Below are 15,305 nucleotides of genomic sequence, written 5' to 3'. Positions count from 1 at the left end.
TCTCTGCACAGAGTCAGTGCTAGTTGAGATTCAGCCCATGAAAAATGGGAATTTGGAAGCAAGGGACAATTATAGACTAAATTGTAAAGAAAGTCCAAGAAGTTGTGTTTTTTACAAGAATGAAAGTCAATAAAATTTGTGTGAAGTTGTGTAATCAAAGATTATAAGTGGAGAAAACTTTTACATTTTGGGGATTTTGTGCATTTGATAAATGAGGGGTAATGGTTTGAAGCACATATCGAAGCTTCAGTGTCAGACCGCCATCATTACCCAGGGTTAAAATTCATATCCATAATGTTGAAGATGTGGTGCTATCTAGGAGTGTATATTGACAATGACCTGAGTTGGTGCACACGTGTCTGGTGTAATAAATGTCTGTGCCAGAACTCATCAGTGTCTCCACTTTTTGCGCAGGCTTAGAGTGTTTGGGCTCCGTAAAACATTTTCTACAGAGCAACAATAGAGTCAATCCTTCGGTATGGTATTACCAGCTGGTTTGGGAAGTTGACAGTAAAACGTAAAACCCAGATTTTTAATGTGGTTGAGACGGCAGGCAAAATGATGGAAACTCCTGCACCTTTTTGAACAGGCAACAATCAGGCAGGCCAAGACCATTCGGTCTGATAACTCACGTTTTGAGCCGTTGAACTCAGGAAAGAGGTACAGGGTTCCTTTGTGTAAATATAAAAAGTGTACGCACTCATTTGTCCCTCTCGCAGTTAAGCTCATTAATAAGCAGCGATGAAAGTACGACTAGGGATTTTTTAATGTATGTCTGTGACTGTGATGGATAAAAAAAGGATGAATGAAATTCTTTTTTTTTGTTTTGAAGTATGGCTTTTAACTAAAAAATCAGAAATCTGCAATTTGCACCGGCCCTGGAGTAGCCCACATGTTGACCGGACATTTGTCTTTTAATTGTTTTTAAGCCTGCGCTTGTCGTTGTGTCTGTAACTCTTGCAGCAAAGTAAGTTACAAATTTCTCCTTAGGGAGACCAATTAAAGTACTCTGACTTTGAAACCCTTGAGATATTTTTCAGTTCATACAATGAGTGTCATTTGGAATTCTAAGGATGATTTTTATGCATACCTCTAAACTAAAACAAGGGCACTAAAAGGTGATCACTTTGGGATCAACACTGTTGCTGTGAAGATTATCTAGAACAGTCAGCATGGCAAAATGGGGACTAACCACTGGGCTTGAGCATATTTCAGTTTAAAACTTGTTTTTCCCTTTATCTTAGTGTCAAATTTGACTTGTTTTGAGGTTCATTATCATAGATTAGTTTCTATTAACCAAAAATAACGTGGGTGGTTCTTAATGCTTTTCACAAGTAAAATGTATTTCATTGAATATTTAATTCATAGTTTGTCTTCAGTAAATTATGTCCTGGTAGTCATTGCGATTTACAGATAAGCATAGGTCAAGAGACTCTAAAATGCCTACATACATACTGTAGTGGCGAATTGTCTTCCGATTGAATCAAACAAAAAACTCAATGTTCAACAGCCACTGAGGCACCGAAAAAGAGTGAATCTTACGCAGAGATAAAAACATTTCATTGTCCAGGCAGAGCTGGCGTTCTGTGAGGTTTATTCTTCCAATTTCTTGGTACACAAACATTTCACGTAAAGGATCAATGGCGTCTCTAGGCTCTGGTAAAAAACCATCAGCCCTCCCCGGTGTCTACTCCCACATACCTGTTCACCTCTATTTGTAGACCACACCTGGTGGCTAAGGCTGCGTGATACCTTCAAAACAACAGCACTAAAACTAACCCAAATAAAATACTAATGATAAACAAATGTATGTAGCTGCATGAAGGAAAACTGAAATTAAATAACTATTATATATATATAACAAAATAATGAATAGCTCCAACACGTACACTTTCCCCAGCAGCTGCAAACTACCTCATGTAATGGTAATTCCAGAAAATTGAAAAGCACAAAGTAGGAATGACTTGCACAATATCCCATTGTGCTCTTCAGCACACGTGCATGTACACACACCTGAGGTCATATTGTACTTTTGAGCAGATTAACAAACACTCATCAATCCCTCCAGGATTTTGCGGCCCTAATGTCTTTGGTATGTTGCAATATCGTTTTTTTAATGTTTAAAAATTAAAAAAGGAAACTTTTGAGGAGAAAGATACTCTCGGCTGTTTTCCTAGTGACCTTACCAAAAAGGCTCGACATGCTGCAAATGTTGTAATATGAAAATGGCTGGAGGATTGAAGATTAAGTTAATTCCTCTCCTGGCCTGGGACACATTCCTGTGTTTTTTTATAAAATACTTGTTGGACTTTAACATATCATTGCACTTGCAATATTGAGCGTAGCTGTTGTCAATTTAGGTCATCGTGTACGTCTCATCTCCAGTTTTTCTTGCATCCACCATGTGTCACATACTGAGACTAAGTCTGGCACGTGGGCCAGCTGGGATAAGTTGAAGTCGAGGGTGATTCCGGTTATTGGTCAAATTTGTGGAAAAGTTGCATTGATTGGTCAAAATTGGGTCACGGTGATTGGTTGAATTTGTGTGAATTGTGAAATGCTGGAGGGACTGACACACGTACAGTTGTTTAGAATAATGGTTTAAAAAAGTGAATAATGCTCAAAATCTTCCTTAGAATGCTTTTAATTCCATAATATCAATGCGTTGGGAAATCTGCACATTCAATTCCAAATCTTACTTACTGTATGAACTAAAAGATGTCTTAAGAGTTTGCTTTACTTTTAATCACTGGACTGTTATTTAGCTGCATTACCATTTCTGAGAACAGCTTCACATCTGTGTTACATGGAGTCAACCAACTTCTAAACCACGTTCCAGACTGCCACGGGATTTCCTTCCTTTCACACACTGAGCTGCTCTCACCTCTTCCTTTCCATTGGTGTGCATTCCGTCCCAGAAATGCCTGTTACTAACCTAGTTCTGGGGAGTTTACAACCCGGAGTCCTTATGTTTCCTTTTCACTCAGCATATAACCTTGGATTAGGATGGCATCAAGATCTTGGTTGCAGGTGTTCATTGCAACATACTTGACACCCTGCAGCACCCTGCTTAGACATGAACTACTACTACCACCGTGAAGTACAGGAAAGTCCTGAACCATCCCTTAGTTACGCCGCTATAGGCCTAGACTGCTGGGGGACTTCCCATGATGCACTTAGCACCTCTCTTCCTCCCCATCTTTATGCAACCTCATTCCATTCATGCATGTTACTAACTTAACTTCTTCCCTTTCCCGGAGTATTGTCCTCTCCGCTCTCCTCCTATTGCTTCCTGCAGGTGTTTCTGGCTCGGGATCTGTGGTTGGTGTCCCCCCTCAACCAGTCAATGCACATGACCGCCTACCCTGAGCCATGGTTCTGCTCGAGGTTTCTAGTCTTAATAGGAAGTTTTTCCTTGCCTCTGTCACCTAGTGCTTGCTCTTGGTGGGAACTGTTGGGTTTCTGTAAATAACATCACAGAGTACGGTCTAGACCTGCGCTTTCTGGAAAGCGCAGAGAGATAATTGTTGTTGTGATTTAGCGCTATATAAATAAAATAAAATTGAAATCTTTCATCCAAACCCCCCATCAAATTGTTTCAAAACAAATACTGAAACAATCCTGCTTTCCGTTTCTAACCAATTAAACCAAAAATATGCTCCATCAGGGCCCAAAAAAACGTATCCTCCTCGGCAGATATAAACACAGTACAATTTCAGCATAGTTGAAAAAAAGGTTTTATTTTTCTAACATAAATATGCCAAACATGATGAATCATTTGCAAGGTAATGTGTTTTCGCAGCTTTGTGAGTGTTTGTCTCCTAATCAATATATTCCATACGTGTGCTCCTTTCCATCTCTGTATCTGTCCAGGTAGCGTAGGGGCTGTCGATGAGGGTATTTGACCTGTGGAGGGTGGTACACTGGAGGCCGGATGAACTCAAACACTGGCTCCCTCATGTCTGCATGGAGAAGATTCAACAGGCAGACTTTATTAGACAAGCAACTGCTATGTTAACCTAATGTCCTAAAAATCCAGGAAGCCTGGGGAAAATGTGACAAGACCAAACTTGCGCTGTTTGTGAGCGTGACTCACCGAGTGTGGTGTGAAAGGTGTCGGTGACAGATTCGTCCCACTGGCACTGGAAGAAGGCCAAGCCTGCAGGTGTCATGTTGTCTTGGTGCTTTCTGTAGAATTCCATCGTCTTAAATGAACGATCCACCAGAGAATGGCTAAGGGAGAAGAGCCAACGTAAGCTTAGAGCATAGCATCCGGAGCATAGCACCATTGCGACTGGTTTAAATAAATGCAAACAACCCAGAACCTTCTTTTATCCTATCCCAGAATGCATCTGTGGTGTAGCCAGACCTTACTCCACAGCACTGTAGAGAAAGGTCTAACAAAGCAAGACTATATTTCATATTAAACAAATGATGCTAAAGAGCATTAGCTTCCTGTCCTGTGCATTGAGTGTATTGCTCACCATGGCGACGGCCTGACATCCTCCTGGAAGTTGATGGGTCCCTCCTGCTTGAAGAGGACATAAATGTAGCGGTGGAAGCCTGTTCCTCTGGCAGGGAAGGGGGACAGGTAGTGACACAGCTCCTCTCCGGCTTGCACGGCTCCGCCTGGTATGTTCCCTCTACAGAAACACGGTCATTCAAGGTTAATAGTTGTTAAAAATATTGCAAATTACTTTTACTCTTTCTAACTCAGTAAAAAAAAAAAAAATCAAAAGTCATGAATACACAATTGCTGTTGATTAAAAGTTGAACCGCTGGACACAAGATGTCTCCTACATAGCTGATCCGTCCATTGGTGTATGTACACCGGAGGTTTCCCATTTTCACATCACACTGGACCATGATAGGCCCCAAACTAGTTGTGATGTCACCAAATCCTGCTTGTACATCCACTTGATAAACTCAGATGTATGGTGAGCACAGAGAAACTTTCCATCTTCAGCAGATGAATGTGACTGTAATTTATGTTTGTCATTAATTATTTAATGGTATTTTGGTAAATCTGTGTTGTTTTTAACTGGGATTCATTAAAGGTCCCATGACATGGTGCTTTTTGGATGCTTTTATATAGACCTTAGCGGTCCCCTAATAACATATCTGAAGTCTCTTTCCCAATATTCAACCTTAGTGCAAATTACAGCCACTAGCGCCAGTCCAACAAAGAGCTTTCCTTAGTATGTGACATTTCTTTTGAAGAGGAGAGGGGCTCGTTTGAAGCCTCTCATGGGTGGGTGAAATTCTCTAGACGGCCAAAGCAGAGAAAGGGGAGGTAACCTCGCAAGATAGACCTTTCATAAATGCACATTTGACTTGACTTGCAGTACTCACACTAGCCAGTGGATGTATTCTGCCTCATTATCCAGAAGATGTTCATCTGAAAAAGGCAATAAATGATATAAGATTGTCCGTAAATGCTGAGAATTCATTAGTGTTGAATTTCTAAAAGGCACCATAGACAGTTGCATATTACAATCTAGTGGCCTCGTGTGATAGCCGATGCTGACCTGGACAGGTGAGCAGAAGGGTCCACAGGGAGCCCTCTTCGGCATCAAAGCTGATTTGAGGGACAGACGCTGCCTAGGGACAAAGTACAGCAAAGACAAGGCAAAGAATACAGTCAGAGAAAAGGTGGGTACAGAGCAGAAAAGTGAATAAAATGAAATACACATCAGAATGCAATGAGGGAAAGATGTGTTCAAAGAGGCAGAATGAAAAAAATAACTAGCTAGCCCTTAGAATATCAATTATAGGCATATGAAGGACACAATAAACTTCCAGTACGTTTACATACTATTGTTGGAGTCAGCCGATTCCCATAATGCACTTGACCATTGTTGTCCTGGCCATAGCCTATGCGGAGCGAGACTTGAGGTAGAAAATATGCCATGGGAAAGAGATCTCTGAAGACTCCGTAGTGGTCTGCAAGTCTCTTTATGTGAAATGGACCGCTGCTCTTCGCCCAGGTTTCCTGCACTTTATCCAGAGGGATCTTAACTGATGAGATAAAGAGAACATTTTATTTTGTGTTTTATAAATGCATTCACTTATCAAAAAGCTGGTTCGGAGTAATTTCACCCTAGGGTCCTATGCATCCCGACCTCGACCCGACCCAGAAGCTTTTTTTCCCTGAGTCAAACATTTTACAAGTTAGCGTAATCAGCTGGTTAGCTTAGTGCAGACGCTACTGGAACCAAGTGTGTATCTCGTAAATTGCCCCACTAATACTGCTCGGAATTATATCAAACTTCTACAGTAGTACAAATACATTATGTACTCATAAAACAATTGATTGGAAAGTTTGTGAGTATACCAGAAGTCTGTTTAAATAACACTTTTCTGCTGGCTTCTGCTCTGTGCTGCTAGTGCTACTAGCAGTAAGACGAGTGCTTAGGGACGTCTACAAATTACAACACCAAAAAGAGAAACAGTACAACAAACATATTTATTAATTTAATAATTAAATAAGGTAGTGGCTCCTTCTAGTGATAGTACACCACTTACTTAAAAAAAAAAAACTAGTTAAATCAATAAACTTTTTTTGTATTGTATGTATATGTAAATGTATTTGTATTTTTGTTGTATTTTTGGTGTTGTAATTTACTTGTACTGGCTTGGGACAGTGAAATATCTGCCTAGGAAATTGTTTAGTATTAATCCGCATAGCTATTTGTACTCAATGTGAATAAGCAGGCAACAAGAAGTAATTAGGTGATTGTAGCTTTTTGGTTCACTGACTTTTACTCACAACATGCTAACTGGCAGCATAGGATTCCACTGACTACGCTAAGCTAACTAGCGGCGGTGCTGCCGGTGTTATGTGCCTTCTGGTTTTTCCACTACTGATTTCCGAGCCTGTCCAGATGCCGTGTAAACCTATCAACGGCTACCTGCGTCAACAGATTTGCTACTTATTCATATGAGATAACTGTTGTTGTAATTTTGAGCTATATAAATAAAATTGAATCATAAACTTTTTAGTGGCCTTTGCATATAATATAAACAGTACTGAACTGAACTGGATATCTGAGCACTACATTACAACATTTTACCGCGGTCAAAAAAAAAAGAAATTACTATAAGAAATTAGAACGCTCCTTGTTGCGCTGGATTTGAACACTCCTCAGCAAAACTAACAACATACAAAACCGCTTCGCTATCCACCACAATATCAATAATCACGTACATTTTCAGGACATTACTTTATATTTACTCGGAATTAGGCCATGAATCACTGTTTATCTGAGTACTCCAAAACAACAGGTGACCTTGATTTAGGCTTAAAAACATAACTATGTTGTGCACTATAACCTTCTGCTACACCTCTGTGCTATCTATGTGCAAGGATCTGTCATAAATTATACCAGACAGTACACAGATTGTGAAACAATAGGTCCACACACACAGTATTCCAACCTCATTTATCTTACAATCCCGTAAAAACACAGTGCTTGATCTGAATTGGTCTGAAACAATTTGCAACGGTGCAATCTTAGTAGAGTGTTGAAAACAACGTTCACCTTTCATCTTACACCAATTTCAAAACGGATTTTCTGATATCCGGGAGCTTAGGTGACACAATACCCTATAGGCTACAACTAAAACAATACAAAACGTTGAACGCAATCTATTTTTAAATTTCTAAAACAGAACTTTATATGGTAGGTAGGGGTTTCCAATACTTATCTTCGGTCTTAAACATAACGTTGTAGGCTATTGGCATTTGAACCTACATCTGACTCTTTTCATAAAACACAGGGAACTTGTTATTGTATCAGTTTGAGAGCCTTGAGATCATGCTTTTCCAGCCCAGGGCCCAGAATCTGTGTGCTGTCTGGTATCATTTATGACAAATCCTTTGCACATAGATAGCGCAGAGGTGTAGCATAAGGCTATATTGCACGATATAGTAATGTTTTTAAGCCTAAATTAAGGTGATCTGTTTTTTTGGAGTACTCGGATAAACAATGATTCATGGCCTACTACCGAGAAAATATAAAGTAATGTCCTGAAAATTAACGTAATTATTGATAGTGTAGTGGATGGCAAAGTGGTTTTGTATGTTGTTAGTTTTGCTGAGGAGGGTTCAAATCCTAATAGTATGTGATGCTCAGATAGTCAGTTCAGTTAAGTACAGTTTATATTGGAGTGCGACATACAAAGGCCAGTAAAATGTTCATGAATAAGTGGCAAATCTGTCGACGCAGGTAGCCGTTGATAGGTTTCCACGGCATCTGGACAGGCTCGGACACCAGTTGGTGGAAAAACCAGAAGGCACATAACACCGGTGATAGCACCAGACTAAAACAATACATGCACTGAGACAAAAAAGTACATTGGATAAGCCCTATTTCAAAAAAAATGGTGGCGTGTTCCTTTAAGTAGTTCTATTATGATGTGTGTAAGCTTACAAGTGCGCAAACGTGCAGCCCTTTCCAGCTCAACGTTCTTCTTGTTGTCCTTCATCACCTGCTTCCTCTCCTTCACTTCTTTGGTCCTGCTGGGGCGATAGTATGGCAGTCCGATGTCCACTCGCTCTGCACCTGTAACAACACCTAATTCACACACTAACACTTCAAAGTGTGCACCTAACCAATCATTTAGCCATGACGTGTCTCCACCTCTCAAATGCATCTTGCTCCTTTATTTCTCACCATGCTCAGGGTCAGCTTTTTCCACGTAGCCCCTGTAGGTCTTCCACCATGCAGGTTTGTTCCTGGCTTCCTCCGCCTGTTTGAAGTAACGAGTGTAGCTGCGATACTTCTCTAATGACTCCAGATTTTCAACGTCGACCTCCTCATTTGGCATTGGACCCAAAGGAGGTATCCGTCTGCAGAGGAATGCTGTTGTGTGAAAAACATCCCAAAACAGATAGTTAATTACATAGCACTTGTTTCACCATTCATGTTTGGTTCTCCTTGTGTTCTCAAACCAATACTGGGAACTAGCTAATGCCCAAAATAGGATATGCTATTTTTCTCAATGATAAACCGGGCATGTGAAATGCTGACATATTGCTATTACTATTACTGCCAACCCCTGCACTACTAAGTTCACAATTAATAGTCACATTTTTCTATGGACTTTTGCGAAAAGTCTTTCCTCATAGAGGGGAGAACGTAACGAGGCTGCTTCATACTAATGTAGCTAGCTAGCTAACCTGAAACACCGTACATGCAACACAAAGCCCCGGGCACGAAGTTACTAAATGTAAAAACATTATAATTTAACAATGTCGTTACAATACCTGTTGTGACAAATGTCCTCGCATTATTGACCCCTAAATCTGTCCCAGTTCGCAAGGTAGCGGCGCAAACAGCGCGCAGCGCCATCTTGAAATCACTTTTCCCCTTCTTTTTTTCAGAAGATACGGTGGCCGAGAGTTCGCAAAACGAGTTCGTGGACCTTTGTTAGCACCTTTGAAGTTTTTTTTTCTTTCTTTAGTACTAAAGTAGTCAAATAACAGAGGATAACGGTCACATATATTATATAACGTTTTGTTTGTTTTAGCTTTCAAAATAAAGCCTAACGTTATAATTATTGGTTTGGGTTCAAACCAAACAGAAGCTACATAATTGACAACGCTGTCAATACGACCCAAATCACGGATATGCCGATACGCACGAGAGACTAATATTATAAAATAGCCTCTGTGTTTGGCTAAAGATGGTGGGTCATTTGTGGGGGAATTTTTATTTGACTATTAACGTTTCTAATATTGAAGGTTTTAAATAACTAACGACAGAGGTTCCCAGGTTACACTAGTCCTGCGAATAGGGTTATTTGTCACAAATGTAACACTTCAGTAATAACAACAACAGGAGAGTAACAGGAACCCCCGCATGTAACCATGGGTTTATTATTATTGCATAGCCTATAACAAGTTAGTAACGTTTCATTGGATCTGGTTGGACATTTTACATGTGTTAGTCTATTTTCCCAACAGCACATGAAGGCATCATTTTTGCGTCTGCCGTCATCAAGGAAGCTTCTGACGATTTTCAGACAATATTCACACAAATGCTGTGCATGAATGTATCTGTTGAAGTGGTAAGAATTCATATTGTGTCTTGCTATTTATAGAGCGTAAAAGGGTAAACGTGTGCGCTAATTTACAGTTTAATCACCAGACTTTTAATATCGTGACTAATATTATTTGTCCACACGTCCTAGCTAACGTGAACTGACTTGATTTTAGGCTAGCGTTAGCTATTAGCTTTCTTCTTCTACTTGATTAAGTTAATGTGTGGAAGCCATTGTTACCATTTGGGCAATTCCAAAAATTGGGGCCATGAATGATTTTTTTCTGCCCTTCTGAGAAACTGTTTATATATAAAAGGTTGAAAATGTGATATTAAGATCTTAATAACAAAGATTGTAAGCAGTTCAGTTGACATTACTGACATGGTGTACATATATGACACATTAATATGTCCCATTATTACCAACCTTTTATCATTCACAGAGATGTCTGCTCTTCCTTTAGAGATGGATTCTCAGAATTCCAACCTGAACTGTGCCATATGCCTGGACCGTTTCCGGATCCCTGTTACCATCCCCTGCGGTCACACCTTCTGTCAAGACTGCATCAACCTTCACTGGGACACCAAGAGCAAGTCTGATATCGGACCTCAGTGTCCAATGTGCAATGAGAAGTTTCCTACCAGGCCCATTCTCAAGCGTAATGTGTCCTTGTCGGTCTTGACGGAGGCTGTGAACATCGGCCCCCCCTGTAGAGAGTCCCTTATGAGGGGAAGCGAAGGGGCGAGAGCCTTGCTGCTTTGTGATCGCCATAAAAAGCCTCTGGTTTACTACTGCAGGCAGGACAAAATGTCTGTGTGCTGCCAGTGTGCAATCTCTGAATGCGTGGACCACGAGAAGGGGTTGCTGGAGACAGAAAGGGAAAACCAAGAGGTATAGTACTGCATGCCCCCCCCATTTGCTCAGCTGGTATTGTAACATGGAGTTATCCCAGTTATGACACTGTCCACTTTACTCCAGAAACGAAGGGGACTGCGATTGTGATCGTGTTAAGTGCACTGTCTCAATTTGAGTTGTATTCTTTACAGCTGCTGCTGGAAAGGAAGATAAAGGAGGTGGGGAAACTCACGGAAGAGACGCTGAAAAGTATAAATGACCTGGCCGAAAACATCAATCACGCGAAGGTAAACCCCCAATTTAAGCTTTCCCTCTGTGAAAGTAGGTTAAAGGCTTCACTATGCTTCAAACAAACAAACCAAAAAGTTGTCCCAAACTGTCAAAAAGGGGACTTAACTCAAAGCCATGTTGCCATATTTGAGTGCAAATGAAATTGTGTTGATGTGCTCATATGACTCTTTTTGGCTTTTTTCCCTTTCCTTTATTATGTTGTATATCTTTTTTGTGCATGTTATAGGTTGACTTTGTGACACACATTATAATAAGCGCCTTGCTAGCATGGCACGCCCTCATACTTTAATTCTACTTAATGCGCTTGTGCAACTCCCAACAAAGATGGAACAGAAGTGCGATGTCTCACTCTGTAGCTAAAACAGAGAGCTCAACACACAGGGTGAGAGGAGCTGCAGCAATGTGTAGTACAACAAAAATATGGGGTATTTTGAAAATGAAACTGATCTGATATAACCTCCAAATACAATTATGAACCTGAAAATGAGCATAACATTAGCACTTTAACTCTTAATATGTTTCTATGTGATCAAACACAATTTACACACTTACAGACCATTTTTTACGGAAATCAGGCAATTGATTATTATGCTTGCACACCCACAAGACTTGTAAATTAAAAAAGAAATGTTCAGGTCTTAAAGGACAAAGCTGCAGCTGATGCTTGATATTATTACAGATAAATAAAAAGTCAGTCAAGGGGTCAAAGATTTAGGACGGGACACCATTAAACATTTACCCCAAATCCTCAATGTAGGCATATGACTCAACATCTTTTTATTAACAGGTGACTCTTCAGCAGACTTCCACCTGGGTCAATGCCAAGTTCTCCACCCTGATTAAAATACTGGCGGAGAAGCAGGAGGCTACAGAGCTCTTCACAGAGGAGCAGAAAGAAGCGGCCATCACTGAGGCGGAGGCACGGCTAGCTGAACTTAAGAAGCGCGCCCAGAAACTCCAAGAGAGCCGGGAAGTGATAGCAGCTGTACTTAAGCTCTCTGACACAGAGCTCATCAAGGTTCGTACTTCTGCCTTTAAATTGTCATACATTTGGCTTAAATGGAAACACTGTAATGTAACAATACAACTAGATGGACTTTTGTGTGATATGTTATCACGCCATTCTCCCGGGATCGCATGATATCGCCAGAATCCGGCTTTCGTGCGAGGTAAAGGGGGAAATCTCATCAGCCGCCAAATCATCAAGGTCTCCTTTGAAATGCATGTCTCCTCACAGGAATCAATGGTCCTAGAGGTCCCCTATTTCAAAGAGATTCCCACGGATGTAACGCCAAACCTTCAAGAGCGATTAAACGGTGTCACAGATGTCCTTTCCCGAGTCTCCAAGCTGGTGTCTGAGGACCTAGAGAAAGCCGTGAGCACCGTTGTGGGTCCGGACAAAGATGGTAAGATGAATGATGTTCCCTCTGTAGTGAATAGCTAGAATTGGCAGCGGTGTGTTCCCCGATCTGTGTTATTAAGCCTGTCATTGGCCTCCAGGTTCTCCTCAAGATAAGAGGCCGATCCTAGCCGTGGTTCCCAGTCCAGCTGCTCCGTGCCACCCCGGTGGGAAGGACGGCCTCAGCGCTTGTGAGTCCTATCTAAAATTTAAGACAGCTTTGAGAATGTACCTGGTTGTCTGGTTTCCTCTCATGGTACCTGCTCGACTCGACTCGGCTGCGGTGCCCCGTCCTCCTTTTTCCATAACAGATTAGTACCGCCTCATGCGTAAGGGGGGCGTGGCTGGTCCTCAGAGCAGGCGTTTTCATTCTCTGCATGTGGCTGTTGCCAGAAGACACAGTTAGTTTCAAAAGAAGCTCGAGGCAGCAACAAAAAAAAAAACGTACCCACCTTTAACACGGGGGGTTTGTTCAGGACGCCCCACCGTCTGTCACCAGCAATGATGACGCAGTGATTAGTGACATTCTCCCCGACCAATCAGTGGTCTGCAGATTTTCCCGTCACCGTTTGGTAACGCCTCAGCTCGCTTGGAAACTCGACTGAGGTGGAACTAATAAAAGTACCTGTTAGCAGGTACCAGGGACCTTTTTTTGAAATGGAAAACCAAAAAAGACTAGTAGAGTCGAGTCGAGTCAACCATAGAATGATTTGATCAAATATCTGTTGCTGCTTCAATCTGTCTAATTCCTTTTGTTCTCATTACAGACCGATGCTCTCTGACCTTTGACCCTCGCACGGCCAACGGGCACCTGTGTCTGTCCCAGGAGAACCGGAGGGCAGAGCACCTGACCACCGGGCCCCGCCCCGTTCCAGCCCATGAAGCGCGCTTCGATCACACCTGGCAGGTGCTCTGCTTTCAGGGCTTCAAAAATGGACAGCACTACTGGGAGCTGGAGGTGTCCAAGCCCTGGGCCTACCTCGGGGTACGCAACCATGCATGCTGTGTTTGGACACTGCTGTTTTGAGAGTTATTCAGAAAAATTAGCCAGGCCAAGTTGAACAGGAATCACAATCTTAACGCAGCATTTGAAAGTAACTCGCTCCGCCAGAACCTTCCTCATCTTGTCCGGTGCTTAGCACCAGGAAAAGCCACGGTGCTGCTGCAAAATAGTCTTGGGAAAGAACTTGTTTTCAGAAAACTCCGATTGGACAGATAGTCTAGCTAGCTGTCTGGATTTACCCTGCCGAGATCTGAGGACCAGGTAACCGTAGTCCTCAGAAATCCACCGGAGGTTATAACGTCAACATATTCCCACACATTTTCAGTTAAAGATTCAAATCCCTGCCACCAAGTTCTCCTCTATTGGTCACAGATGATGTGATCAGATCACGTTAAACTTGAATCTGTCATGGGGCGGTTGGATGTATTCACACACTTTTAAAAGATGTAATAAAAGCTTCTTTCTATGCACATTTTTATGTTGAGATGTATATCATAATAGGCTGTATTTTAACTTATTGGGAGAAAACAGGTATTTCTAAGTATAATCAGGCATTAAGTACCCCTTTATAGCCAAAATAGCATGAGCCACATTTCATAATGCCTCTGCGACGATTCAACTGTGAGATTGGCATTCCAATCCGGCCCCTTTGATCGCAGGGCACTGCTGTGTGTCTCTCCAAACTGGGCGCATCCACTGTAGGTAATATACTGACATCCTCTCCCTCGTCTCTTATCAGGTAACCTACGAGACCATCCCCAGGAAGGAGAAGGGCAAAAGGTGCATGGTGGGTATGAACGAACTGTCCTGGAGCCTGCAACTGGACGAGCATCAGATCAGCGCCTGGCACAACGGCCGACGGGAGACGGTGGTCGGCCACTCCCAGCACAGCCGCATCGGCATGCTGCTGGACTACGAGGCCGGGACACTCACCTACTACGGGGATGGGCAGACCAGGCTCTACGCCTTCCACTGTGCCTTCAGCCAGGAGCTGTTCCCCGCCTGCTGGATAGGAGAGGGGGTCAGCATCACCCTCTGCTCCACATGAGCTGACTCAGAAAGAAAAGGGAAGAGAGCTCTATAGTAAGAATCCCCCTTAAACATTCAGGAGGGTTTTTTAAATCTCTTTGACTGCCTTCCTACATCGTTTTAAGCAGAAAACATTGGCTGTGATGGACCTTCCTTCCCAAAACCGCCCACCTGTCTTAGACTTATCCACATAACCACATGACAAGAACGCTAAAGGGTCACAAACCCTGGTTCTAAAGGGCGTTAGGGTTCTATTTTAAAGGCAGAATGAGTAGGATTTTCTTGAAAAACCAATGCATAGGCTCGTACAAAAAGAACTCCTTTTAATCATGACTTAGGGAGCCGCCCGAAGCGTGTGGCGTGCTCTGTAGAAGACCCTGCCCACTCTTTCTTTTAATTTCGCGGTGTAACCAGGGGTGTTTGTGGGCGTCGGCCTTCGGGCACTGGGTGTGTAGCCCCCAGCCACAGTGATGGACTCTATTAAAAACGAGATTGTAAGCAAGCTACAAATGGCAGACACGGCGCATAAAAAAACATACCGAGGCGAAACGTCAAGTGGGTAAAGCTTGTTCCCAAAGGAGAAGGAATCGGGGGTTGGCTTTCAACCGCTGGCGAGCACTGAAGGAGAGGATGGGAATGAAGAGCTTCCAGTGTCGTTGAGCAGGGGGGGGGGGGGGGGGGGGG

The 15,305-nt window shown here is 42.3% G+C and overlaps 2 protein-coding genes across 2 annotated transcripts; one reads left to right on the top strand and one right to left on the bottom strand.

The window, feature by feature from the left end:
• Positions 1-3,719: 3,719 nt before the first annotated feature.
• Positions 3,720-9,535, bottom strand: mrpl38 (mitochondrial ribosomal protein L38). Its single transcript, XM_034861371.1, has 9 exons — positions 9,269-9,535; positions 8,676-8,864; positions 8,433-8,564; positions 5,816-6,018; positions 5,529-5,601; positions 5,353-5,398; positions 4,485-4,643; positions 4,097-4,233; positions 3,720-3,962 (listed from the first exon to the last, which is right to left on the bottom strand). The coding sequence occupies exons 1-9, from the start codon at positions 9,351-9,353 to the stop codon at positions 3,826-3,828; spliced, it is 1,161 nt and encodes a 386-aa protein (XP_034717262.1). The 5' UTR covers positions 9,354-9,535; the 3' UTR covers positions 3,720-3,825.
• Positions 9,536-9,897: 362 nt separating this feature from the next.
• trim65 (tripartite motif containing 65) lies at positions 9,898-15,101 on the top strand. Its single transcript, XM_034861344.1, has 8 exons — positions 9,898-10,071; positions 10,487-10,935; positions 11,091-11,186; positions 11,978-12,208; positions 12,428-12,596; positions 12,691-12,780; positions 13,357-13,574; positions 14,332-15,101. The coding sequence occupies exons 2-8, from the start codon at positions 10,489-10,491 to the stop codon at positions 14,638-14,640; spliced, it is 1,560 nt and encodes a 519-aa protein (XP_034717235.1). The 5' UTR covers positions 9,898-10,071; positions 10,487-10,488; the 3' UTR covers positions 14,641-15,101.
• Positions 15,102-15,305: the final 204 nt, after the last annotated feature.

This window comes from Etheostoma cragini, chromosome 21, assembly GCF_013103735.1.
Source record: "Etheostoma cragini isolate CJK2018 chromosome 21, CSU_Ecrag_1.0, whole genome shotgun sequence".
NCBI classification, from domain to species: Eukaryota; Metazoa; Chordata; class Actinopteri; order Perciformes; family Percidae; genus Etheostoma; species Etheostoma cragini.
This window is presented reverse-complemented; position numbering and strand designations above follow the sequence as displayed.

What these genes read in the sequence shown, in the direction of transcription:
- trim65 (XM_034861344.1), top strand. Translation starts at nt 10,489, where the DNA reads ATGTCTGCTCTTCCTTTAGAGATGGATTCTCAGAATTCCAACCTGAAC. An exon ending in AAAACATCAATCACGCGAAG is followed by an intron (nt 11,187 to 11,977) that starts GTAAACCCCCAA and finishes TTTTATTAACAG; the next exon opens with GTGACTCTTCAGCAGACTTC. An exon ending in GAAGGACGGCCTCAGCGCTT is followed by an intron (nt 12,781 to 13,356) that starts GTGAGTCCTATC and finishes TTCTCATTACAG; the next exon opens with ACCGATGCTCTCTGACCTTT.
- mrpl38 (XM_034861371.1), bottom strand. Translation starts at nt 9,353, where the DNA reads ATGGCGCTGCGCGCTGTTTGCGCCGCTACCTTGCGAACTGGGACAGAT. An exon ending in GGCTGCACGTTTGCGCACTT is followed by an intron (nt 6,019 to 8,432) that starts GTAAGCTTACAC and finishes TTATCTCATCAG; the next exon opens with TTAAGATCCCTCTGGATAAA. An exon ending in CCTTCTGCTCACCTGTCCAG is followed by an intron (nt 5,399 to 5,528) that starts GTCAGCATCGGC and finishes TGCCTTTTTCAG; the next exon opens with ATGAACATCTTCTGGATAAT.